Source organism: Saimiri boliviensis, chromosome 21 (assembly GCF_048565385.1).
Source record: "Saimiri boliviensis isolate mSaiBol1 chromosome 21, mSaiBol1.pri, whole genome shotgun sequence".
NCBI classification, from domain to species: domain Eukaryota; kingdom Metazoa; phylum Chordata; class Mammalia; order Primates; family Cebidae; genus Saimiri; species Saimiri boliviensis.
The window spans coordinates 2,649,134-2,676,793 of NC_133469.1; the positions used below are offsets into that span (position 1 = coordinate 2,649,134).

A 27,660-nucleotide genomic window follows, 5' to 3' on the forward strand; every position below is an offset into this window, starting at 1 on the left:
AAGTTTTGTGGAGACTTCTCCAAATTCAGCAAATGAGATTCACTGGGCGCACAGACACGCCCAGCATTCGGATAAGCCCCACGGATGCACGGGGGCACCCAGTTGTGCTCTTGCCTTTACACTACTTACACTCAAAGGAAAAAAGCACAGAGCCACGTGAGGGAATCTTCCCACACCCCCTGAAGGAGGTACCATTTCCCCAATGCCGGATAGGGAAACTGACTGCTCCCTGCTCACACTCCACCCTTGTTATTACCAAGGTATGCTGACTCTGTACAACCCAGCCCCATGCTGCAGCCAGCCACCTCCTTCTTTCCAGCTTACTCCTTTGGGTGCCCAAAGCCCACAGCCTTGACCTACCAGGCCCTCCCCTGGGCTCCTGCCTCCCCCCACACTCCTCCACCTCTCCCAGCTTCACTTCCTTCCTCACCCTTCCGTCTACACCTTCGCCGCTCTGCATATATGCTTGATTCCCTCTTCCCCTCTGCCTCCTCCTACTCTCTGGGTGAGACCCTAACCTGGGTAAACCCAACTCACTGCCTCTTCCAAACCCATCCAATGGCTTGAGGTAGCTCGATAGAAACACACCATGAGCACCTCCCGGGCTCTCCTAACTTGAGACCATTAACTCCACCAGGACAGGTGCTGCATGGTAATCCCTCTTTACCGCCATGGTCCACCGCACACATCATCACTCTCACACACACCTGCATATACTCACACAGTCACACCATCACTCACACACACGCATACACCTGTGCATATACTCTCACACACTCACACTATCACTCAGATATTCACACACACACATACATGCAGATACCTGTATATACTCACAGTCACACCATCACTCACACACACATTCACACACACGCATACACCTGTGCATATACTCTCACACACTCAATCACTCAGATATTCACACACACACATACATGCAGATACCTGTATATACTCACAGCCACACCATCACTCACACACACATTCACACACACACACCTGTGTATATACTCTCACACACATGTATATACTCACACACTATCACTCAGACATATATTCACACACACACACATACATGCACAGACACCTGCATATACTCACACTCACACCATCACTCATATATTCCCACACACACGCACATCCTCACACACTCACACCATCACTCATACACAATTTCACTCACACATGCACATATACACACACACCTGCATATACTCACACACCATCACTAGCACATATATTCACACACACATACATGCAGATACATGCACACACACCTGCATACACTCACACACACACCATCACTCACACTCACACCATCACTCATATACACACACATGCATATACTCACACACCATATACTCACATTCACACCCACATATATTCAGACACACATACACATACACGCACACACACACCTGCACATACACACTCACACCATCACTCACACACATATATTCATTCACACACATGCACATATACACACACACCTGCATATACTCACACACGCACCATCACTAACCACATATATTCACACACATGCACATATACTCACATGCACACCTGCATATACTCACACATTCATCACTCACATACACGTATATTCACACACATGCACATTACTCATACAGCTGCATATATTCACACCATCACTCACACACACATGCACGTGTACTCACACACGTACCTGTATATACTTGCACACCATCATTCTCACACGTGTATATTCAGACACACACACCTGTGCACACTCACATGCACACATACTTGTACATACAATCACACACATCAACACTCACACCCACACTTGCACATACCGCATCCACGCAGCCATTCCCACCTTCTCCACTCTCCTAATCTCCAATGTCTCCCCCCACCCCTTCTGCTTTACTGACGACCTTACCTCTTGTTTAACAGAGAAAACAGAAACCACTGAAAGACAGCGTTCGCATTCCCCACCCCCACTGCAGCTGGTCTGGCTCCGCCCCCAGATGAGACAGGTGCCTCCCGTCCTGCTGTAAGGGATCAAGGGATGAATAGCTGCAATCCTACCTATGGTCAGGCGGGGCCACGTGCCTGCCACACGTGACGCCGAGCCTGTCCACACGCGAGGAAGTGCTCCCGCCCACCCTACTCGCTCTTGGCTCACCCTGTGAGGATGAGCTGCTGTCTCTAAACAACACCTCCCTCCTTGCCTCACGTCTTCCCTAGCCACCTGTTCCCCTAGACTGAAGTCCCCTCTCAAGATTATCTCCAATGTGTCCTCCTCTCTTGAAATTTCTCCAGGCCCGGCGCAGTGGCTCATGCCTATAATCCCGGCAATTTGGGAGGCTGAGGCCGGTGGATTACCTGAGGTCAGGAGTTTGAGAACAGCCTGGCCAACAGGGTGAAAACCCGTCTTTACTAAAAATATGAAAAAAAAAAAAAAATAGCCGGGCATGGTGGTACATGCCTGTAATCCCCGCTACTCGGGAGGCTGAGGCAGGGGAATCGCCTGAACCCTGGAGGTGGAGGTTGCAGTGAGCTGAGATTGCACCACAGCACTCCAACCTGGGAAACGAGCGAAACTCCATCTCAAAACAAAAAACAAAACAAAACTCTCCAATCACTTCCGTCCACACTACAGCACAAACACTGTTCTTGTCGGTGTGACCAAAGACTTCTCCCTTGTCAAACCCAAGGGCAGCTTCTCAGTCCTCACCTTGCTGTCCCCGCAGCCGCCTTTGGCACAGCTGCATGGCCCTTCTTCCTTGCACTCTTGCTACTTGGCTCCCAGAGCTCGCTCTCTCTCCTCCTCCAGCCTCCCTGGAGTCTCCTTCTCCATCTCCCTTGCTGGTTCTCCTCCTATTCCCATCTCTAAGCCTGGAGTGTTTTAGGACTCAGTCTTCAGGACCATACTGACATCTTGGTGGTTCAATCCTGTGGCTTCAATTTCCCACTGATGACTCCCAAATGTCTGCCTTGAGCCCTGGCCGCTTCTCAGAGCCCAGATTTGAATATCCAACTGCCCGTTTCATGTCCACCTTGCAACTCTAGCAGACATCTCAGGTGTGTCAAACCCAGGCTGCTCTCCCCACCGTCTCCCATGCCAATAAATGGCAAATCCATTCTACTGGGTTCCATTTTGCTCACATCCCATTTATAGTCTACCAGGAAAGCCCATCAGCCCCTCCCACCAAACCATTTCCAGAATTCAATCATGTCTTACCACCCCCACCCCGCTTCCCACTCTTCCCCTCCACACTCTGGTCTAGTCCAAGCCTCTCTCTTGGTCCTCTGGCCTCCACACTTGACTCTGCACAACAGCCAAGGAGTCTCTGTTCAAATGTAAGCCTGGGCATGCCCTCCTCGCTCAAAGCACCCCAGGGCTCCCAGGCTACTTGCTGTGATCCACCAGGCCCCACCGACTGGCTCCTGGCCACCCCCTGGCCATGTCTCCCTCCACCCCGTCCCCCGCCTGCTGCTTTCTGGCCGCACCAGACTCCACTGCTCGGCCCTCTCCTGTCTCAAGGCGGTGGAATTTGCTGCTCCTTCTGCCTGGAACATTCTTCCCCTCCATGCTCACTGGCTCACTCCCTGGCTTCATTTGGGTCTGGGCCCAGATGTCATCTTAGCAGAAAGGCCCTCCCTAATCACTGCGCAAATTAGGACTCCCCACCCCCAATACTCCTATCTTCTCTCCAAAGTCCTCCCGGCTGACATCGCCTCCTTCTGTCTTCACGGGCCACCTCCTGCCTTGAGAGTAGGGTTTGCTCACGGCCCCGGCTCTAGGACAGCATCTGGCATGGTCCACACTCAGCGAGTATCTGTCGGAATGAGGGAATCTGTCTCCTCCTCACCTGTGTGGAAAAGAGCCATGCTCTGCGGAAGCCTGTGTTATGTCTGCAAACACCTCCTTAGCCGACTGGCCCACACATTCAGGACCACTCCTGAGTGCAGTAACGATGACATTCAGTGTCAATGCCGTGACGGGTACAGTGACATCATCTTTGCAGACATGAACGGATCAAATCTCTGCTATGTGCACAGCCCTGTGTTTAATTCTATGCCACCCTCCTGACCTGACAGCTAGCGAACACTGGCTGACATGGCCTCAGTTTCCAAAACCGGGAATGCCGAGTGCAGACGAGAGGGAACAGCACCAGCAGAAGTAAAGCCGGCTCCAGTGCCTCGTCCACAGCACTGCTCTGTCTAAAAGAGGGAGCCCCAGCCACTAGCAGTGCCCGCTCCTGTGGCCAAATAAAAATCTGAGTACTTCTGCTGCTGCCAAAGCCGGATTCACCTCCTTCGGTAAAATGGAGGACACGAGGCGATGCGCTTTTTTAAAACCCCAGAGCAACCCATATGGATCTCCAGCGTGAGCGCCGGGAAGCGGCAACCTGGCAGCGAGCTCACACCCACCAGAGCGACGTCTCCAAGGCTCTTATCATTTGTCAGACTGAAGTTTGGCAAGGGCTGAAGAACTGAGCTGCAGATGGTGAGGCTTATCAAAGGCAGCAAAGTTAGGGCCGGGGTGTCCAAGACATGTCCCACACAGGGGAGGAGAGAAGAAAAAACGAAGAGGAAGGAGTCAAGTGGCTAAGCGAAGGCCCCCGACAACAGTGACTGTGTCCACACCACCCACCCTCCTCTCGCGGCCGCAGTCTCCGGGCTCCAGCCATGCTGAGTGACTGCGAATTCACAAGCCTATCGGGGCTCTTCCCACCTGCCGTGAGCTCCTGTTTACAGATGCTCCGAGCCCTGCCTTATCCACGCCTTCTCACTCTGCCTCAGCTATGGGGCCTCTTCCTTCTTTCTTCCACGCACCAAGCTTGCTCACGCCTCCCTCCCTGCCCTCATTCAGGTCCCCATCCCACGCCGCCGCTCAGAGGCCTTCCACACTCGCCTGTTCGAAAGTGCACCTTCATCCTCTGCTGGCCAGTGCTTCATTTTTCTTCTTAGCATCCATCAACACCTGGACCATTTCCTATTTATTCCTGTAGCTGTTTACTGTCTTTCTTCCTCCACTGAAATGTAAATTCCGTGAAGCAGGAACATGGTTTGGTTTGCTGCGGCCTCTTCAGGGCTCAGACACAAAGGATGCCCTAAGTATGTGTGGAGTGGACTCACATGCTACGTCTGCCACTGTCCCCTCTGGGGTGGGATTCGGTATCTTCTCTTCTAACTTTCCCAATTACCCTTCCAACCAGTCATGGGTGGAACCCCAACTTTCACGTTTATTTCTGTCTGCACTTGGTAACTAGCTCCTTCCCTGGAGGCAGAGAGGCCTGGCCTTGGCTCTGGGGTCGTTCCATTCCCACCCTTCCTGGCGGGAGCAATGCTCCGAGAGCCAAATCCACCGAGACGGGGAAAAACCGCTGCACAGGTAACAAAAGGGGAAAGGGCCCTGCTTCTTGCATCCTCCCTCGGAACCCGTGTGCTTCTCAGAAAGGAACATCTTGCCCCCAGTATCACCTGACGTCATTACCCAGCGACACCTAACTCACTTCATTCCAGGTGTGGCTAACTACAGCCCGCCACCTGATTTCCTACACCTGCAAGCTAAGAATGGTTTTCACATTTTTAAATGGTTGAAAGCAAACCAAAAGAAGACTAACATTTCATGACATGTAAAAGGTACGTGAATTCCGAATTTCAGTATCAATAAATCAACTTTACTAGCACACAGCTACACCCACTCATTTACATATCATCTATAAGGACTGCTTTTCCCTCCCAGGGCCGGGTGGAATAGTTGGGAAGATATTTACTCCTGAGCCCTCTATGGAAGAAGTCCACTGACCCATGCTTCACTCCCCAACCCCACACACTGCCCTCGCTACTCACATCGGCATGGATGAGGAAGTTTCAGGGGAGTTCTTCATGCACAAACATGAGGAAAAGTGCTAAAGATTTTAAAAGACGACCAAAGCGACAGCTAACTATGCCTTACATTAAAGGCTCAGAATAGGCCTGCATGATCCCACAGTCTCGTCCCAACTCTCTTGCCCCTCTCCTGGCCACAGGCCTGGTCCCAGCCCCACCCTGCACAGCCCTCGCCGAGCCTGGCACTGCTTCCAGCCTGGCTCCCTGAGCCCTGCTCGGGCTGCATGCTGGCCCTGCGTCACTCCTACTGCAACCCAGCCCCTCCACTGCACCCCGGCCCCCACCGCAGCACTGTAGAGCCTGGGAGCAGGACAGTATCTGATCCTCCAGGTGTCCTTCCAGCCAGATCTGGGTAGCTGCTCGGACCCTGGCGTGACAGCTGAAGCGGGCGATCTAGGGGAGGACCCTGAGACCACACTGCACGGAGAGCAAGGCTGGGCAGCGCCTGACCGAGAGCTCTAAAGGTCCAAAGGGCAGCTGTGTGAGCTGAAGCCCATGACCTAACACTTAAAGCAAGGAAATGAAGCTCCCTGTCACAGAGGAGTGAAGTAAAAGGAGGAAGTGATCACTAAAGATAAAAATAATAAATTTTCATAAAAAGTAATACCAAAACAAATCAAAATATTCATTTAAAAGGATTTAGGTGAAGGGATGAAAGGCAGAATTATAAATGTTACTACAAGAAGCAGAGACTGTCTGACCTTTAAGATGACAGCCAGAGAGTGGGGAAAACAAACCCTCCCCCAGACAGGGGGTTTGCCCCATTGAAAGGGTACATAGCACTGCTCTGGGCTGGAGGACCCCGCGGGACAATCCCAGTGTATCAGACTGTCTCATCCTTCCGCCCCACAAGGGACCTGAAGGGCAGAATGATGTAGTGACTAGCCGCAGGCTCTGAAATGAGACATCGAATCCCAGCTCCACACCTGTTATTCAGGTAACCTGGGGAAAGTGTCCTGATTCCTCTAACTTCAGCTTCCTGGCTGTGAAATGAAAATGAATAAGTAGACTGTATCGGTGTGTGGTTAAGATGGAAGGAACTCATGGATCCAGGTGCTTCACATATGGAACACATTCAATAAATGGCTGTGAAATGAGAATTGGTGACTGGGATCAAAGGCCAAGGATAGAGTTCCAATAACCAAATAACCACACACCCATGTTAGGAAATATTAAGTGGCTGAACCAGCATTACTTTTCCCAACCCCAGTCCCTCCTTCACCCCTCACACTCCACAGCCCCATTGCCCAGACTAAGATAACAGAAGCCTAGAGATGGAGGAAGGTCTTGAGTTGGCAGGAGTCCAGAGCCAAGAACAGGGCCTGTATCAATGATTAACTGTTAAGTGGATGGATGGATGGGTGGGTGAGTGGATGAATGGATAGATAGATGATGAATGGATGGATATACAGATGGGTGAATGGGCGGGAGGATGGATGATGGATAGATAGGTAAATGAATGAATGGATGGGCGATGGATGAATGATGAATGACGAATGGATGGGTTATGGATGGATGGATGAATGGAAGGATGATGGACAAATGAGTGGATGGGTTATGGATGGATGATGGATGTATGAGTGGATGAATGGATAGATGGATGGATGAATGAGTGGATGGGTCATGGATGGATGATGGATGTATGAGTGGATGGGTTATGGATGGATGATGGATGTATGAGTGGATGGATGGATAGACGGATGGATGAATGAGTGGATGGGTTATGGATGGATGAGTTATGGATGGATGATGCATGAATGGATGGGTTATGGATGGATGGATGATGGATGAATGACTGGATGGGTCATGGATGGATGGATGAATGGATGAATGAATGAATGGATGGGTTACAGATACATGAATGGATGGATGATAGATGAATGAAGGGATGGGTTATGGACAGAAAGGTGAGTGGATAACGAATGAATGCATGCATGGGTTATGGATAGATGGATGATAGATGGGTGGATGAATGAATGGATGATGAATGAACGGATGGATGCGTTATGGACAGATGGATGGGTGGATGGGCAGATGATGAATGAATGAATGGGTTATGGACAGATGGATAGGTGGATGGATGATGAACGAATGGATGGATAGGTAATGGATGGATGGATGGGTGGATGGATGATGAATGAATGAATGAATAAATGGGTTATGGATGGATGGATGGGTGAATGGATGATGGACAGATGAGTGGATGGATGAACGGATGGATGATGAGGGAATGGATGGATGGGTTATGGACAGATGGATGGGTGGATGGGCAGATGATGAATGAATGAATGAATGAATGTGTTATAGACAGATGTATAGGTGGATGGATGATGAACAAATGGATGGATAGGTATTGGACGGATGGATGGGTAGATGGATGATGACGGATGAATCGGTGGGTGTATGATGGATAGACGGGTGGATGGATGATGATGGATGGATGGGTGAATGGATGAGTGGATGGGTAGGTGGATAGATTGCAGGCCAAGACAATCCTTGTAGAGACAGGGCAGGACCTGCAAAAAGGGTAGATAGGCATCTCATTTCCCAGTTGATTCAGTGATCTGCTCTGCACCTGCCTGGGAAGAGGAACTGAGAATCGGACAGAGACAGCAGAACAGGGCATAAGCAGCAGATGAAAGCAGCCTCAACATCTATTGTTGGTATGGACAGGACTTTTGAATTTTCCATGAGTTAAGAGGACACCAAGAAAGGTAGAAAGCTTGAGCTGTCCTGCTCCTAAGGGACTGCCCATCAGAAGAGGGGACCCCCGCCACCAAAGGCTGTGAGCTGGACCACCAGGAGTGGGAGCTGAGGTGGTCCAGAGGGGGCTAAGTCAGGGCCAGTCTTCCTCAACAGGAAACCATGAAGCTCAGAGGCCCCCAGAGCACTGTCCTCTTTACTCACCATGGGCCCTATAGGAGAGCTTCCCAGGTAAGGGAGAGAGAGACATGCTCTCTTCTCCACCCTGCATCACAGACCCCGTGGTCTGGGGGAGAGAGGAAGCAGAAAGAGGGAGGGGAGTTACAGCCAGTGAGCAGGCCTCTCACTGCAGGGCCCTCTGGCTGGGAGGAGCTGGGAAGGGTATGCTGAACCAGCCCACACTGGAGGTTTTGAGTGAACTCGCCTGCACTGGACTCATTTAGACCTAAATGTGACCAGAGGCACCAGATCTGCCTAAGACATTGCTATGGGAAAAGAGGGAGATTCAGCAGTGCCTGATGGAGAAAAGTGAGAGCAGAGAAATCAAACTACTTCATATTTGTCCCCCACTGAGTTCAGATGGTTCCATAAACTGCTAACCATGGATGCTATTATTACTCCAGAGTTCTTTGTTTAAAATTCTTTTTATAGCACTGTGAGCTCCAGGAAGGAAAACTGTGAACTCAAATAAATCTGACCACCCAGGCTTTTAAAGAAGATGAGAAAAGGCTGAATGTTTCCTCTCTGAAGCCCAGAATTCCCATTCCGCCTGCAAAATAATCCCTGTGGAGACCTGGCGCTGATACGGCCCTTCCCCGAGGCAGGCCAGGCTTCTTCATGCCAGAGTGTAACCTGCCGGCGAACTTAAACCTTCTAAATTAAAATTTCACTCTTACTGGCTTCTGTTTAGCTGTTTTCTGGGCAGCTCCTCACCCAGAGCCACTTTTTCTCACCTAATTTTAAAGAGAAGGGGGTCAGGAACCACATCCCAGCCGCCTGCCTGCAGACCGAGCCCCAGGGGGAGGGGGCTTCGGGCGCCCCATGTCTTGGCTCCACAGCACGCGGAGAGTTCAGCACCCACGGCTGTCAGTCTGGCACCTTTCTGTCTCCACCACGAAATTCATTTTAAATTTAAGGAGCACAGATTTGAAATGAAACCATGGAAAAGGATTTCTCTTACAATAAACACATCAATGCTCATTTTCCTTATTATTCTACTTTTGGCTATTTTGTATAAAATCTTTAATTAAAGTTTTTCTTTGAAATTGTCATTATCAACCCAGAAGAAAGGCAGGGGAAAAAGAACAACACAGCTGTGCAGATACGAAGCACTATTCAGGACTAAATGAACTGGAACGGGATAAGTAGCTTGACTGTTACGTTCTTAGTTTGGCTCTGTATTCTCAATAGCACAGTCTAACTTGTCACTTTATATCGGTTCCATCTGTTTACACTCTGCAGAGTATTGGCTTCCTACCGTGAACATTTCCTATTTACCAGCTGGTAGAGACGCAGCAAACCAGATAGGAAAAAATTAGACCACGTTCAGAACCTCATAAACGCAGACTTCCAACCCAGGGACAGGCGAGGGCGGCGGGGCGGGGAGCGGGCATCGCTCACCTTCACAAAGGCCGCCTCGCCTCCCTGCCTCTGGGCTGCTGTGTTCACTGCTCTGGCAGTTGCCCCCACAAGCCAAGGACTACGAATTTCTTTACTGAACATAGGCACACCCTGCCTTTACTAAAAATCGAACAAGCTCACATAAAAAGACATCCAAATAAGATCCACAGAAATGGATAAAAGAAAGCTGACCCCCCAAAAATGAGCTAAAGAAACCTCAAAGTCATAGTTGTTGCAACAAAGCAAAACTCTGGTTTGGGGTCTCCTTGCAGCCAAGATGAAGAGGGAAACTTGTGGTTAGAGACATGTAAACCCTCCCCCATATTCGATTTTCATGTTTAAAATGCTTCCCTGTAATGTATAGCTTATCGACTGTATTAAGACACTCTAGCTACTCACTGAACTTACCGCACAGCCATGAAGAGATGCCCTGGCTATATACTGAGGGACTTACAAGGGTTCCAGGCTGCATGTGGTGGCTCACGCCTATAATCCCAGCACTTTGGGAGGCTAAGGCAGGAGGACTGGTTGAGGCCAGGAGTTCAAGACTAGCCTGGGCAATACGGTAAGACCCCATCTCTACAGAAAATAAAAAATTTAAATTTAAAAAAGCATTGCTGATCTATAAGAAATGTTTCCTTTCTTTCTCACCCAGCCCACACTTACAGGGTGAGTGCTCCACCTCAGCCACCACAGGCCAAGAATCTTGGGGTCCCTAGAAGCCCCAGCCTCAGCTTACTCGTCGGACAGAGCTGCACACTGGGAGGGACAAGCCTGGGGCATCAGGAGCCGCCATCCTGACCCAGCATCCTGCTGCTTGTCTGGACGCCATGGGAGAGGATGCTGCTCTGAGAAAGACAAATGGAGAGAAGGCCGTTCAGGTCATGTGAAAAGCTTCCCAGGCTGGGCCAGTGCTGGGTACTGCCACGTGGCTCAGGTACTTTGCCGAGAGCCTAGCCAGCCACAGACCACCTCACCTCAGAACTAGACCAGAATCTCTGTCATCTCCCCCAGCATTTCCCAAAATGGCGTTCCTCCAAACACAAGTTCTTCCGGATCTACAGCTAGACAGAGAGATGCACAGAAAGGCTGGCTGCAGCAACATGCACTAGATCTCTGCACGGTGGCCTCCTCTGAGGCTTCACTGTGCTGACGTACATGGTGAATCCTCAGGGACCAGGGGAACCGCACTGGAGAAGCCGGGGCTGGTTCTAGGGACCAAGTCAGCAGGACCCGGTGGTTAACTGTACGTAGAGGGTGAAGGAAAGGCAAGTAGACGTGGCGCCCAGTTTCTGCCCCAGTGACCCGCGTGGATGAGATCAAGAACGCAGATGTTGCAGATGTGGGGAGGAAGACTGTTCAGTCAGTGCGCGCTCAGCTGGGAGTGCCTGCAACCTCCCTGTTCACCCCCGAACACGTCTTTCCTGCCGGCAAATCGATCCCGTTGGTGGGAGAAAACCCACCCTGCGCCTTCCCGCCTGCCTTCTCCTGTTCATTCATGAATTCCTAGACTTGATGAGCACCTAGTAGGTACACACCATCTGAACTCTTACCCTTCCTCTAAGGCCTGGCTCAAGCCCATCACCGTCCCTGGGAACCTCCCCAGTAGGCAGCAGGGGTGACCTGCTCTTACCAGGTCTTGGAGAGTTCACCGCCCATGTTTCTCAGCTGTCACTATGAGCACAGGTACGAAAAGATGCCCCATCTATACACTGAGGGACTTACAGGGGTTTCAGGCTGGGCGTGGTGGCTCATGCCTCTAATACCAACACTTTGAGAAGCTAAGGCAGGAGGATTGCTTGAGGCTAGGAGTTCAAGACTAGCCTGGGCAATATAGTAAGACCCCATAGCTACAAAAAAAAATTAAAAATTAAAATAAAAAAGGATTGCCGATCTGTAAGAAATGGTTTGTCTTTCCTTTCTTTCTTACCCTGCCCACACTCGTAGGATGAGTGCCCCACGTCATCCGCCACATTCCTGCATAACCCTAACTCCTCTTGATCTGGGTCATATACCACCCAATAAACACATTCTTAAACCATCACAACGTGTGGCCTGTGCCTGTGTTCCCAAGGTGATTTTCAGTTTCCTGAGGACAAGAATCAGGCCTTGTCTTCTTTGTGTCCCCAATAACCACAGGGTGTCCCCACAACACCAGTACATGCTCGATGAATGCAGATGATGCTGCTGAGAGGGGACCGGCGACTTCCAAGCCTGCCAACAGGTCCTCGGACTCCAGCTGCGTTCCCTGCAAATGCACCCATCACGCTGCTAACAGCACTCGCCTAAATACAGCATAAGCCCTTATCAGAAACCGCCAATCCTCCTCCTCCTGCCCCAAATACACCTGGCCTTCAAATACGCCTTTTCCTCCCGTCTACCTTTCAAAACTGATCTGCCCCAACTTGCCTTGAGAAACGTAACTCTACAGAACAGCCACGGGGCCGTCTCCTTGCTGTGCTCCGGCCACATCTCCGCTTCCCTCTCCCCGTGTCCTTTGCTTACGCCAGGTTGCAATTCTGAGAGCTACCCTACCCCATCCTCAGCGTGCACTGCAACTCTATCTACGGTCCAAACCCAAGCTCCAATGCCACCTTCCTCATCCAATTGTTCCTGGCTATTCCAAGGAATACGGACTTTTCTACAAACCCTTATTTATTAATACAATAATGAGTTACTGAGAGCATATCAGGCACCAGGAACTGTTCAAGGCACTAAAGTTACAGTAGTGGGGCAGAAAAGGCACCTGCTCTCACAGAACACACATCCCCGTCATCAACAAGCAAACGAACAACATTTCGGAATGTTCTGCGTGTTCAGGAAGATGTATGGATTTAGATAGGGAAGTCAAAAAACATCTCACTGGAGAGCTCTCTCATGCAGCGCTCTGAAAGCCGAGGCGTTTAACTGAAGTTTACTCGAGGTGCAAGCAGAAGCCAGGGGCATGTCCACCAGAAAAGCCCAACAGGCTCTGACTTAAGTTTTGAACGGATAACTCTATCGTGTGGAACACAGATTGTAAGGGGCAAGAGAGGCAATGGAAAACCCAGCTAAGGGGTCACTGGCAAAGCACAGGCTAGTGACGATTAGGCTAAGATGGTGGCTGCAGGGATGGATCAGAAGTGTCCAGGTTTGGGATCTAGCTCAGGATACAGTAGACAGAGCTTCCTGATTGCCTGGGTAGGGGAGGGGCACCGGTAGGGGAGAGGAATCAGGACTGGTCCTGGGTTTCTGCTTGAATGAATGACGAGCGGTAGAATCATTTACTGACCTAGGAGAAAGCCTTCTTGGGGTGGGGCAGGAGGATGGTTACGAGTTACATTTTTGTCTGTGAACACTGGTGAGTCTGGGGCTTTAGAGGGAGATCTGAATGTGGGCACCCTCAGCAAAAAGCCCTCTTATCCTTCCCCTAGTAGCTTTAAATCCTAGAGCAGTGGTCCCTAACCTTCTTTGCAATGGGGACCAGTTTTGTAGAAGACAATTTTTCCACGGAGCAGGGGTGAGGGGGTATGGATTTGGGATGAAACTATTCCACCTCAGATCATCAGACAGGAGTTAGATGATTCTCAGAAGAAGCATGCAATGCAGATCCTTGTATGCCCAGTTCACAATCGGGGTTGCGCTCCTCTGAGAATCTAACGCCACTGCCGCTCTGACCGGAGGTGGGGCGCAGGCGGTGAGGCTCATCTGCCCACTGCCCACCTCCCGCTGCGAAGTCATACTCCAGGAGTATGTACTGATGTTCAAACGCACACGACGCTCGCTAAGGCCGGCGCTCCAGACCGCACCCCCACACCACGCTGCTCTAAACACTGACCCCGACAATCCTGTGTTTGTACCACGAATTTGTCACACACAGGAAGGCTAACGAAAAAACTTAGTCTGAAATCATTGCAAATTCTGACATTACCGAGTATTTGCTGCAGTTTCCTCAGGAAGGCTTTAGTGAATTAATGACAGAGCAACCAAAAATAGGTCCTGGGGTAGAAGTGTTTTCGATATAATTTTTTAACAAAATGCCAACTGATTATTTTGTGGTGTGAGATTCTTTAGATCAAAATATAAGTGCTACTCTTCATTTAGCTGCACGTAGACACAAGAATAAAAGCTGTGACATTATTAATCACTATATTCAGTTATGATTGATAGGATTTTCTGCGGAGAGGAAAAAGTGCCTCAGATACAATCTGTCCCAACAGCTCTACGATATGCTAATATTTTCTTCAGATGAAAGAGGAGATGTGTTCAAATACCTGCTACAATAGGCAATTAATACCAAGTGTGCCAAAGAAGAGCTGATAAAAGTAGGATTAGAGGAATATTAGGAATAAACCAACCTGCATGCTTTCGTAAATGGCCTCATTTTTAGCTCGACACAGCCTTTTTATGAGGCAGACTGCATTCCAGTCCATTCATGCTAAGGTAGTGTTATAACATTAAGGTGTGTTTATGAAATGGTGGTGATTCTAACAACTGATTCCTTGTCCTTTCAATATTAAATTTTTAAATGTCTTTTTAAAGAAAATTCACCTCTTTAAGAGAATGAATCTACCCATCACTGCTGTCTCTTCTTCATGAGGGTATTACAGAGCAAGCCAGCAGCTCGGCAATGATAATTATTTACTAATTGCTTCGGAAATGACTAAGGCGCCACACACCTCCAAGGCACCACGGTAATCCCATCACAACCTGTGTCAGATCGCTCGGTGTCCAACAGACACGCTCGTCACAGCCGACTGGGTGGACCAGATGTTCTGGCATCATGGCGCCTGAGCCTTCAAGCATTTTTTTCAAATCTTTTGAGAGCTCCCTGACTTGGGATAGTGATGTGGTTGGTACCAGACCAAATGGCCTGGGGCTTTGGGTGCTTTCTTTTTCTTTTTATATTTCTTTAACTGAATATACTTTCTTTAATTCTAGTCTTCAGGTAAGAACATATTTTCTTGTGAAGGGCAGAGTCATGACCTTCTAAGCATACACTGTATATACAGTCAGAGTCGCTTCCTGTCTCTTAGCACCTCCCTCCACAGGGCTCACAATGAGCCCTCACCCCACCGTACGTGGTAAGACGGGATTCTCTTCCTTCCTTAGTCACTCCCATCTTCACCTCTTGTCCACAGTTGGCAAATGATGCATGGAGAAAAAACCTGACCCTTCGCTAGCCTGGCAACACACTGCATCTCTGCTCAAGCTCCTTCTCTCCTGGCAGTCCTTGCCTGGAGTGTGAGGAAGCCGTCTGAGGTCTCACGCACTGCCACCGCTCCAGGGTGGAGCTGGGACCCCACAGGCAGACAGGGTGCACAGATGGCTGATGAGGTGGAGGGCATGTGAAAGGCAGGACACCGGAGAGAAAGGGAAGAAAACTCCCAAATGCCCCCCCTGAAGTAGGCGCTCCGTAGACGGAAAGACGAGGCTGTGGTTGGAACACAAAGCTCCACTGACTATGGGGCGATGGGGACAGAAAGACTTCTCCCTGCGACGGGCTGGGTCAAGCTGCGGGCATAACAAGTTGGTGTCTTGCCAAATGCAAAGGAAGCATGGACCTATGCCTGCTTAGCCTGTTCTCAGCTTCCCTGCATGTCAATATGGGGTAACAACGGCACCTGCCTCATGGGGTCCACCTGGGAATTAAACGACTTCACAGGATAAAGCACTTAGAAAGCTCCCAGTAAGTGCTCAATCAGTGCAAGCTATTATTACTAGAGTTCGCAAAATCTGAAAAATTACATCAGTGTCCAGAAGATGGCGGTCCCACCAGCCAAGAGGGGTCCCTTCCGTAGGCAGCTGAAGCATATACACTGGTTGCCTTCCCAAACCCACTCACCTCCACCTACTTCTCCTTATTTTTTGGAGATGGAGTCTCGCTCTGTTGCCCAGGCTGGAGCGTAGCGGCGCAATCTCAGCTCACTGCAACCTCTGTCTGCCGGGTTAAGTGATTTTCCTGCCTCAGCCTCCTGAGTAGCTGGGATTAAAGGCACGTGCCACCATGCCCAGTTAATTTTTATAATTTTGGTAGAGACACGGTTTCACCATGTTGACCAGGCTGGTCTCAAACTCCTGATCTCAGGTGATCCACACCCACCTCGGCCTCCCAAAGTGCTGGGACTACAGGCGTGAGCCACCGCGCCCGGCCGCCCACCTCTCTTTTTTAACTAAACCCTCTATTTTCCATTTTGTTCAGACATCCTTCCTCCTTGAGTGGCCATGTGCTCCAGAGGAGGGAACCCAGTGACCACACCAGGTGGTGATCAAGGGTGGTCCTGGCTGCTGGCAGAAAACAATTTCCTTGCCCATGACTGCTTTAGGTGTAGGGCGTAATTCCAGCCTGTGGGACACAGGGAGGGGCTTTCTCTTGTTTTTAGAATCATATTGGGGGAAAAAAAAATAGCCCACTAAAAAAAACATTGACCTCAAAACATCTGTCTGGAGTGGTGGCAACCTCCTGGTGACCAGAAAGAGAGGTAGGGGGTTAGTCTATCCTAGCCTCCACTCCCTCCTGACTTCCATGAGATGAGAAGCTCCTTATTTTCTAAGGCAGTTAAGTTGGAGTCTTTGGTTTCTCAGAGGGGAGAAAACCAAGTATCTCTGTGGTCAAGGGGTTGCCATCTCGTGGCAGATAAGCACGGCCACAGGAAGGGTTTTAGTGGGGGTCAGCAAGAACCAGCTTCACTCACCACTGGAGGAAGGGACTGACACCCACTGAGTATCTGCTGTTTGCTGGGGCTTCGCTTACATTTATTCTTGTCAGTGCCCTGAAAGGCAGGTTTTGTTGCCTCCACTTCAGAGATGAGGAAACTCAGAACAGATGAGAAACCATCCCAGGCATCCCACCAGCCCCAGAGCGGAGGCGGGGTTTTAGCCCAGGTGTACCTGATTCTCCATCAAGCCCTGTGGCTCCCAGGAGACTATGGAGACAAAGAAGCTGAAGGCCAGAGAACTCAGGAGCCAGTCTAGGAGACGCTCAGTCAAAGGCACAGAGGAGCCACAGGAAAGCAGAGTCACGATGCGAATCAGTTGGAGGGTCTGAATGCCGGTCAAGAGGAGAGGCTAACAAACCAGCCATTGGCCCTAGCTCACCGCAGAAGAAAACAATTAGGAAATAGGAGTGCTGGGGTTTAGCTGGTTTGGGGTTCCCACTGCTAATTGTTTGTTGGTGTAGGAAGGCCAGTCCACACATGCATCTGGCTCCAAAAATTCAGAGGCCTTTGCATGCATTCTTGGCTCAGGTAAGCCACGTGGACTTATATTTAAGGTAATTAGCATTCTTTCACTCCCAAACTGTAACCATCACCCAGCAATGACATGTATATGAAGAGAGGCTTACTTAGATAATTTCTAAGTCTTCTGGTCAGTCTCCAGCATTAGTGAGTGACCATTAGAAGGGTCAGCGTCTTCATCAGAAGCATGCTACTGCACATAGCACAAGGTTGAGGGGTATACTGATTTGCTCTCATTTGGAGGTGCAGGGGCTGGAAAGGAATGAGATCCACCTGTGTTCCTACCTGTACTTCAAAGGAAGCTCTATGGATAAGCATAATAATAATAGCTGGCATTTTTTAAGTGTTCCAGGTGCTTTATTCTGAATTTTTTTTTTTTTGAGATGAAGTCTCACTGTGTCACCAGGCTAAAGTGCAATGGCACAGTCTCGACTCACTACAACCTCCACCTCCCAGGTTCAAGCAATTCTCCTGCCTCAGTCTCCCAAGTAGCTGGGGCTATAGGCGCCCGCCACCACACTCAGCTAGTTTTGTATTTTTAGTAGAGATGGGGTTTCACCATGTCGGCCAGGATGGTCTCGATCTCTTGACCTCGTGATCTGCCTGCCTCAGCCTCCCAAAGTGCTGGGATTACAGGCGTGAGCCCTAGCCCGGCCTATTCTGGATGTTTTTAAGCCCCACAGCAGCACGTGAAGGTGGCAGCTGTTATCCCCACTGACAGGTGAAGAAACCCAATGATGAGGACCTGCCTAAGGCCACCTGGCTGGTAAATGGCAGAGCCCCAAGATAGAAACCCAGGTCTGCCCGTGTCCCGGGGTCAGTCTCCTCCTATCTCCGCTGCATGTCCAGGGTTGGGGTCGGAGGTAGAACTGCGGCTACAGTCTGTGCTGGCTGGAACACACAGCGGAAAGAGCCCTCCAGCACGCTGGTACCTAGTGTTACCTTTTCCCGCCACCTTTGTTCTCACAGGCAGTTGCATGAAAACTGCCAGGGTTTAAACTCTTAGCAGTGGGTTTCCACGGGGCAGAGGATGGGATTTAAAACATTAACTGAAAGGATAGGCGGCGATGGAGTGCCACCTGAGATTTGCTCACCACAGCCTTATTTTGGTCCATGTACAGACCCTGGCCTCTGTCTGCGTCTCTGCACCCAAAGTCATGTTGCATTATCGATCCTCAACTATGTTTCCGCTGCTGTGATCACTGTCACACACAGTGGACTTTTCCAGAAGCCTATCATGATTAACACGGTTTAAACAGACAAAAAGACCTGCACCCCTAAATAATAGCAATTGCATGACAAATTTCTTGCAGAATAACAAATGGGTCACAGCAAAAGCAGCAGATAATTATACCAGGCTTCCTACTAATACAAACTATAGTGAGAAGAGGTCTTTAGAAACACGTAATGCTAAGAAATGATCCCACTAAGATGAATCTTCTGTTGTTAATGGTATCAGCCAGGGAAATGGAGACAAACATTTTGTGGATCTCTGGCTATTTTTGAGTATGAAATATATGAGTCTCAGAAGAGTTCAAAAAAGAAAGAAAATTTGTCACATTTCAAACCAACATATTGAATCAAATAAATTAAACCATGATTCTCAAACTGCTCATGTAACTGACAGGCCCAAATGCATTTTAAAAAGGAGTCTGATTCCAACCCTTGAATGACATTATCCTCTCTTCCCCTCCTTAGCTGTGTGCGGCGAGATCTAACCACAATCAGCAAATAGGAGCGATGCTGCGTGCTCTTTTTCTGAACACAGAGTAGCTTTTACGGCTAAATCACTCAATACTTAAAGACACATCCCTTGGAGTTTGGTTATTTTTACTACGCCGCTCTCGATTGGCACCGACTGCTGCAAGGCCGTCGTCTTTGCTTTTGCTCTCTAAAGAAAAACCTGCTCAGCTTTGTCTCAGACAAAGACAGAAAAGGCAGCCCTACTAAGGATGATCTGAAGTTAATACAGAAGTGATTAATATTCCAGGGCTTCTGCTGGTGTCATTCACCAAAAGAGATGCCGTCCAAGACCGTCAAAGTAGTCGGAACACAAGCTTCCACACTGGCTTGTTATCAGGAAATCTATTTAGTCGGACTTGTTGCCATGAGAGCTCGGATGGCGAGGTGTGGCTCATTATCTGTCCTCTACCTCTGCTAACAGTCACCGCTGATGACAGGTGGGGTGGGAGGAAATCAGTTCTTTAAAATTTGTTACCTTTTCTCCAACTTGGATTTCAAGTTCTCTTAACGTGCGGCAGCAATTCGTTTCATTCTCATCTCCCCTTAGAAATTTAAAAAAAAAAATCTTTATTAAAACATTTTAACTGAATAAATATTTACATAGGATAGGCAGAGATCAACACTACGAGGATTTCCAAATAGTCTATTTTAAGATGCAAGGCTACTGTCTGCCAGAAGCATGAACTAGGGCAAATTACTTAGTTTCCCCTGGCCTCAGTTTTCTCATCTGTAAAATGAAATATAGTAGATTTTACTCCTCCTAAGGTAATGTGCAAATTAAATAACTACAGCTGATACTTAATGAGCATGTACTGTGTCCCAAGATTTAACAATCCTCATCTCATTTAAGCCTCTCAACAGCTCTGTGGATTTGGGGTCATGATCATCCCTACTTTACCAGGGAGACTGAGGGGGCTCTTAATAGATGAGGAAAATGAGGGTCACGGGCGAGGAAGTGGAGGCACCAGAGTCAGATGCAGCTGCTCCGGCTTCAGAGCCAGCTCCCGACCCCTCTGCTGCTGCGGCACTTGGATCTGACCACTGCGGAGCGCTGAGTCCACTCGATGGCTCCCTTTCAGCTGCGCAGGGAAGGCATCGTGGTCAGTGCGTCTCTACCGTCCCTGGGTTCCATCTGCTTGTCCCTATGCCGGTTTCCATTTTGCATCCCCGGCATATCTGCAAACCACTGCAGAGCTCCTCCTTGGGACCAGCCGGCCAGGTGAGGATGGAAGAGAACACGAGGAGGCACAGCCGGTGCCTCTCTCCACTTTCCAACGTCTGTCCGTGCCTCCTACCTGCCAGGTCTGCGGATGGGGGCAAGACACCGCCCGAACTTGTGATGGGGCCAGATGGGAAATAAGCAGACAAATAAGGAACCTGAGCTGAACTCATAGCAGGTGCCATGAAGAAAATAAACATGGGCAGGAAGCTAAACTAGAGACGAGGGAAGATGGGATGACGCTTCGGACGGAGTGGATAGAGGCCCACAAGCTGAGGGGCCGTGAAGCCTTCCAGGCAAAGGGAACATGCAGCTGGCATGAAGCCCGCGGGTGGCAGGAGCTCAGCAGATCCCAGGAAGAGGCCAGGGAGGCCAGAGCTGGATGGGCAATGAGAAGGTGTGCGGGCTATGTTCAGAGGCAGGCCGCTGCCCGGCCCGGGGGTCTGTGAGCCATGATAAGGAGTCTAGACTTCAAAGGGTAAGAGGAAGACACCAGGGTGTTTAGCAGAGGTTCAATTCCTTACACAGGAGGAAACTGAGGCTCCGAGGGGCTCAGTTCTGTGCCCAAGTTAAGGAGAGGGCCTGATCAGGAATTCAAATCTATAATGCTATGTTACACGTCATATTTTAAATGCTGTTTTAATGATATATTCAATAGATACAGACACTATTTGTAGACTGTTTAGGAACTAAAGAATAAAAATTAAATGTCTGTGTACCCAACGCCCCCATCCAGCTGAAGAAATGGAACACTACCAGTGCCTTGGGACTCCAGGAGGGCCCCCTTCCCAATCACACCCTCCTCCTGCCTAGATCTACCCAAGCTGGTCAAGGCTTTGCCAGGTCCACACTGCAGCGCAGCCTCCCCCTCTGCTCCGTCCTGCTCAGGCTGCTTCCCTCATCTACGTCTTGCTCTCCAAAACCCATCTCGGTGTCTGCGTCAGGAGAACCCAACCTACGACCATTTATTGTCAGATGCTAACTTAGTGACATGAGCTTTCTTTAGATTAATGTCGAACGGTGTGTCTTTTTAAATCTTTTCACTTTTAACCTTTCTTTATGTTTAGGTTTTTTCTTAGTGGATTTTACTATTTGTTATCTAGACAGGACAATCTTTGTCTTTTTAGTGGAAGATATAATAATTTAATACATAATAATTTTTATTTTGCCTGAAGTTGATATATTACACTTTCTTTTGTTTATTTTTCTATTGCATAATTTTTCCATTTTTTTTTTTTAGTCTTTGTATCCTTTTTATTTTCAAAGTCAGTAATTGGCATTTTCACCCAGTCCAATAATGTCTTTTAACTGAAATATTTGATCCTTTACATTTAATGTAGTTATGTTATATACAGATGGGGGTTGGTCTAAAAATCTGTGTTCTCTATTTGTAGTATCTGTTGTAGATTTTTTTTCTGCTTTCTAAACTTTTCGATTGAATATTTTAAAATCATTTCATTTTTTCTTCAAAATGTTGGGAGTTAAATTCTGTTTCTATTCTTTAGCAGTTACCCTAAAAATCACAATGTGTACATATAACATTTCAATGTATAAAACTAATCAATATATTTATCCTCCTGCTGGCTATTAAATAGATCTTAGAAGACTTCAACTCAATTTATCCAATCGGCTGATTGTTGTCTAAATTTTAACTCTAAACTTTTTATTTAACACACATAAGCATTCTGGTAATCACTTTATACAGCCAAAAATCATTTCTATTTGCCCACATTTTCCACTTTCTTTGTTTTTCACTCCTAAAATCTCAGACCTTTCATCTGGGATTACTTTCCTTCAGTCTCTAGCAGAATCAAGATCTTTCAGTCAAGATCTGCAGAAGATTAACTATCTCAGTTTTTGTCTGAAAAATGTCTTTTAATCCTCAGTCTTTATTTTTTAAATATTTTCTGACTTTTATGTCTATAACATTCAAAAATTCAAAATAAGCTGTCAAATAGAATTAACCTTTAGAGGCACACAAATTCAAATTTACAACAGGCTTTTAAAAAATATATCGGTTCTGGCTGGGTGTGGTGGCTCATGCCTGTAATCCCAGCACTTTGGGAGACCAAGGCTGGTGAATCACCTGAGGTCAGGAGTTTGAGACCAGCCTGACCAGCATGGTGAAACCCCATGCCTATTAAAAATACAAAAATTAGCCGGGCGTGGTGGCACACGCCTGGCCAAAAGCTTTTCTTCTTTCTCTCTTCTCTTCCATAGGCTAGAGTCAACTAGACCTGCCTAGAGTCAACTTCACCTCTACTCTGTGAACTAACGCTCTGCTGATGCTTTTTCCTTTATCCATTTGAATCTGTGGTGCCCGGATTGACAAAGGCCTCTTGCAATACATAATCCTGGTGAAGAAACTCAGCTTCTTTAGTAGGTTTGTCTCCGGAACACTCAGTGCGTCTTCTTGTGTGGTGCTCAGAAAGCTTTTAAACACTTCTGCTAAGATTTTATACATGAAAGACTGTAATTATTCATGGAAGTAGCATCGTACCAAGTACCATATGGATTATCTAATATGCAAGGGGTGCTTTCTGTCCATACGTAGAAGTGGCCTACATGTCCATCTGAAGCAAACCTCAAAAGGTTTCACCTGCTCATTTTAAGCAAAATCATTCAATGGGTGTTTCTGAAGAGATGATGTTTCTACCATTATTACAGGTGATCCAGGGTCCTCTATGCTCGATATAAATACTTCCACATTTTGCCCTTACCAGCTCTCATATACTCAGAGATAGAGACTTTTAAAATATCATTCCAGGTCATACCTTGGTAATCTTAACCAACTATTATCGGATATTCAGGAACTTCCTCAATATAGTGATTTTGATAGACGACAAGTTTTGGTAAGGCCAGGGCAGAAGAGATGGCATGCTCTTTCTGTGTTTATGTTCACTCTATGTTATCAATGGCATTAAGTTTTGGCTGGTATAAAACGTGATATCCCGGCCAGGAGCAGTGGCTCACACCTGTAATCCCCGCACTTTGGGAGCCAAGGTGGGTGGATCACTTGAGGTCAGGAGTTCGAGACCATCCTGGCCAGCATGGTGAAACCCTGTCTCCACTAAAAATACAAAGATTAGCTGGGCATGGTGGTGGGTGCCTGTAATCCCAGCTACTGAGGAGGTCGAGGCAGGAGAATTGCTTGAACCCAGGAGGCGGAGGTTGCAGTGAGCTGAGATCATACCACTGGCACTCCAGCCTGGGTAACAGAGCAAGACTTCATCTAAAAAAAAAAAAAGAAAGAAAAGAAAGTATAGAGTTCTGGGATGGCAAATATCTTATGTCCGCACACTGAAAAGATTATTTCATTATCTTATAACCTTTGCTGTTACTGGTAAGAAGTTGGTGTCGGTCTAATTGTCACTCCTCTGAACTCAACTCCATTTTTCTTCTCACTGCCTTTAAGTTTTCTCTTTGGTTTTGATGCCTGCAGTTTCACTGTGATAATGTCTAGATAGGCATTTGTTTTTATTTATCTGGCTTGAGATTCTCGGCCATTATCTTTTCAAATATTATTTCTGCACTGTTCTTTCTCATATATTGCTGTGGGTTCAAGGTGTTCCTCCAAAATTTAAGTGTTGCCACTGTGAGAGTATTACGAGGTGACTAGGCCAGGAGGGTTCCTCCCTTTTCGATGGGATTAGGTGCTCGTGTGTGTGTGTGTGAGCCTGCCTGTGTCCAGGCTGGAGTGCAGAGGCTGGAGTGCAGTGGCACGATCTCGGCTCACTGCAACCTTCGTTTCCTGGGTTCAAGCGATTCTCCTGCCTCAGCCACCCATGCAAGTAGCTAGGACCACAGGCATGCACTGCCACACCTGGCTAATTTTTGTATTTTTAGTAGAAACGGGGCTTCACCATGTTGGTCAGGTTGGTCTTAAACTCCTAACCTCAAGTGATCTGCCAGGCCTCGGCCTCCCAAAGTGCTGGGATCACAGGCTTGAGCCACCGCGCCCAGCCTTAGATGCCATCATAAAGGGGCTTCAAGGTGGGCACCAACATACTCTTGCCCTTCCACCCTCCACTGTGTGAGGATGGCAGTAAGAGGTCCTGACCACATACTGGTGCCTTGATCTTGGACTTCCTAGCTTCAAGAACGACGAGAAATAGATTTCTTTTCTTACAAACTATAGTATCCAGTCTCAGGTGTTCTGTTATAGCAGCACAAGACAGACTAAGACAAGTATCTTTTTGCAAATCCAATTAGAATTGGACCAGGCCTCCTCTTCCTGTCCTCCATTATCTCTTACATCTGTCTTCCTAATTTTGTATAGTTCTGTCTTTCTGTACTGCATTCTAGATAAATTTCTTCAGAGCGATTTCTCATTCCACAAATGTTCTTTTCAGCTGTGTTTAATCCACTATTTCTACCCATCCACTGAACTGTAGATCCACAATCAGATTTTTCAGAAGTTCTATTTTATGTCTTCAAATATTCATTTTATTGCCTCTTGTTCATATTCATATTTTGAATCTATTCCTTTATTTCTTTAAACATATTAAAACACTGGTTTTAGATTACATCGCTGATAGTTCCAATACTTCGAGTGTCTGGAGATCTGATTCTACTAGGTATTCCATCTCTTGGTTTGCAGTCCTCATTCTTCGTCTCTTCGTACATTAAGATTTTTCGTGTGATCTGATGTTACCTGGCACTTTATCTGTGGAAATTCTTTAAGGGATAGGTTGAAGGCGCATTCTTTCCCAGAAGGGCACACCCAGTCCAGGACTGCTCAGGTAAGTTCCTTGCCCGAAACTTTTGAGACCACATAGCATGAATCCAGCACAGACCTTCATGTGAGTCAGCCTGTAATCACAATTTCCCCCATTCACTCAGCACCAGTTTTCCGCGTTGTGCGCTTTCGTGATGAAGGTTTACATTTGTGATTTATCCTTAGCTGAGGGTGTAGGGTCCCAGCTGGGTAGGCAATGGTCCTTTGTTAGACCCTTCCACCTTGGGAAGGGCCTCTGGGCTTTGTCTCTTGTCTCCTTACTCCAAATGGCAAAACTGAATACACACTTTCGCCAGGATTTGGACAATACCCTCAGGGTAGAAGCTGACTTTGTAAAATGCTCCCTTCTCTGGATCCCAATTTTTACTCTATGTTTGGCCTCTGAAGATTCCTTACTTTCTTGCCAGCTCACTAATGTACTAAAATGTATGTATATATTTTGCCTTGTATCCAGCATTTTAATTATTTTCAGTAGAAGTGCTGTTCATGGTACAGAGCCTATCGTCTTGCTAGAAAAAGAAGTCTGTTCACTAGAATGCACTGTCTCAACAATAAAGATAATTCTGCTTCACGAGTAAACCAGAAATCTTTCAAATTTAGTTTAAAGATTTAGCCCAAAGGTAACTCATGATCGTTTTTTATCTCAGATGTATTAGGCAGGTTTCACAGTAAGGAAAAAAAGCTCTCTGCGCTCTGCTTTTAGTTTTTCCAATTCTTTGGCCTTCTTAACAAAGAATGTTCATGTTAGTTTACTGTCCACCTGAGAACCCTATCCATCAAATGGGGATGGTTTTATGTCAAGAACAAGAATAGGCAGCCTGTAAGACAAACTGTCATTCTTCTGAAAGAGCCTGGATATCATCTTAGTCCCCACTTAGCACTAACTAAAGCGGGCACAGAGACGTTCGCAGTGATGGAGGGGATGGTGCTGGGTCACTCTCGCTGCAGCTGCTGCACGCACTCCTTTCGTTTTGTTTTTTTGAGATCGAATCTCACTCTGTCACCCAGGCTGCAACACGGTGTCGTGATTTCGGCCCACTGCAACCTCCGCCTCCTGAGTTCAAGTGATACTCCTGCCTCAGCCTCCCCAGTGGCTGGAAGTACAGGTACGTGCCACCACACCTGGCGAGGTTTTATATTTTTAGTAGAGATGGGATTTTGTCATGTTGGCCAGGCTAGTCTTGAACTCCTGACTTCAGGTGATCCGTCCACTTCAGCCTCCCAAAGTGCTGGGATTACTGATGTGAGCCACTGTGCCCAGCCATCTTTTTTTTTTAATTGTGATAAATACACATAACACAACCATTTTTAAGTGTGTAGTTGAGTCGTGTTAAGTATATTCACACGATTTTGCAAACGACCTCTAGAACTGTTTCATCTTGCAAAATCAAACTCTACACCCAAGCACATAAATTCTCTACCTCCCCCTCCCCCACAACACAAATTCTTACACCTACACTGTATCAGTGATGCATCCATCATAAAAGCCATGATATCAGGATTTTCTAATATTTCAGGATCGAATTTAATTTTTTTATCCCTTTAAGAAGATCGGTTCGTCATTCTGTGATTTTTGTCCATCTTTTTTTGTTCATACTAAATACCGTTTTCTCTTATCAGCTGATATTAATTGGCTTTTGTGTTTTTTTAATGAACTAGATAGTGTAATTAATTGTAGTACTGTAATACACTGCAGTAGTGTAGTAGTGTAATTTCAACTTTTATTTTTTATTAGTTTTTTTTTTTTTTTGAGACAGAGTCTCACTGTGTCACCCAGGCTGGAGTGCAGTGGCACAATCTCGGCTCACTGCAGCCTCCACCTCCTGTGCTCAAGTGATCCTCCCACCTCAGCTTCCTGAGCAGCTAGGGCACACCACCCTGCTCAGCTAATTTTTAAATTGTTTGTAGAGATGAGGGTCTCACTCTATCATCCAGGCTGGTCTCAAACTCCTGAGCTCAAGTGATCCTCTCGCCTCAGCCTCCCAAAGTGCTGGGATTACAGGTATGAGCCACCATGCCAAGCCTCAACTTTTATTTCAGATTAAGGGGTACATGTGCAGGTTTGTTACATGGGTCTATTGTCTGATGCTGAGGTTTGGGGTACAAATAATGCTGTCACCCAGATAGTGAGCATAGTACCTAATCGTTTTTCAGCCCTTGCTCCCATCCCCTCCCCTGTCTAGTCTGCTGTGTTTGCTGCTCCCACCTGCATGTCCACATGTACCCCATGTGTAGCTCCCACTTGTAAGTGAGAACATGTGGTGTTGGTTTTCTGTTCCTGCATTAACTTGCTGAGGATAACGGCCTTCAGCTGCATCCGTGTTGCTGCAAAGGATGTGATGTCATTCTTTTTTATGGCTGCATAGTATTCCATGGTGTATATGTACCACATTTTAAAATTCAATCCACCACTGGTAGGCACCTAGGTTGGTTAATTCCATGTCTTTGCCATTGTGACCAGTGCCATGATGAACATATGAGTGCATGTGTCTCTTGGTAGAATGAGTTGTTCTCCTTTGGGTATATATGTGGTAATGGGATTGCTGGGTCCTATG

At 47.6% G+C, this 27,660-nt stretch overlaps 1 protein-coding gene across 8 annotated transcripts in view; it reads right to left on the bottom strand.

The window, feature by feature from the left end:
• EFCAB6 (EF-hand calcium binding domain 6) overlaps positions 1-27,660 on the bottom strand; it is a 274,102-nt gene that overhangs the window by 194,206 nt on the left and 52,236 nt on the right. For all 8 annotated transcript variants that reach the window (XR_012515451.1, XM_074390943.1, XM_074390946.1 and 5 more), the window contains one exon: positions 19,624-19,690. Coding sequence is in view for 7 of the 8 variants with exons in the window: in XM_074390943.1 (XP_074247044.1) it covers positions 19,624-19,690 (67 nt within the window). In the remaining variant the exon portion in view is untranslated. The remainder of the gene's footprint in view (positions 1-19,623; positions 19,691-27,660) is intronic.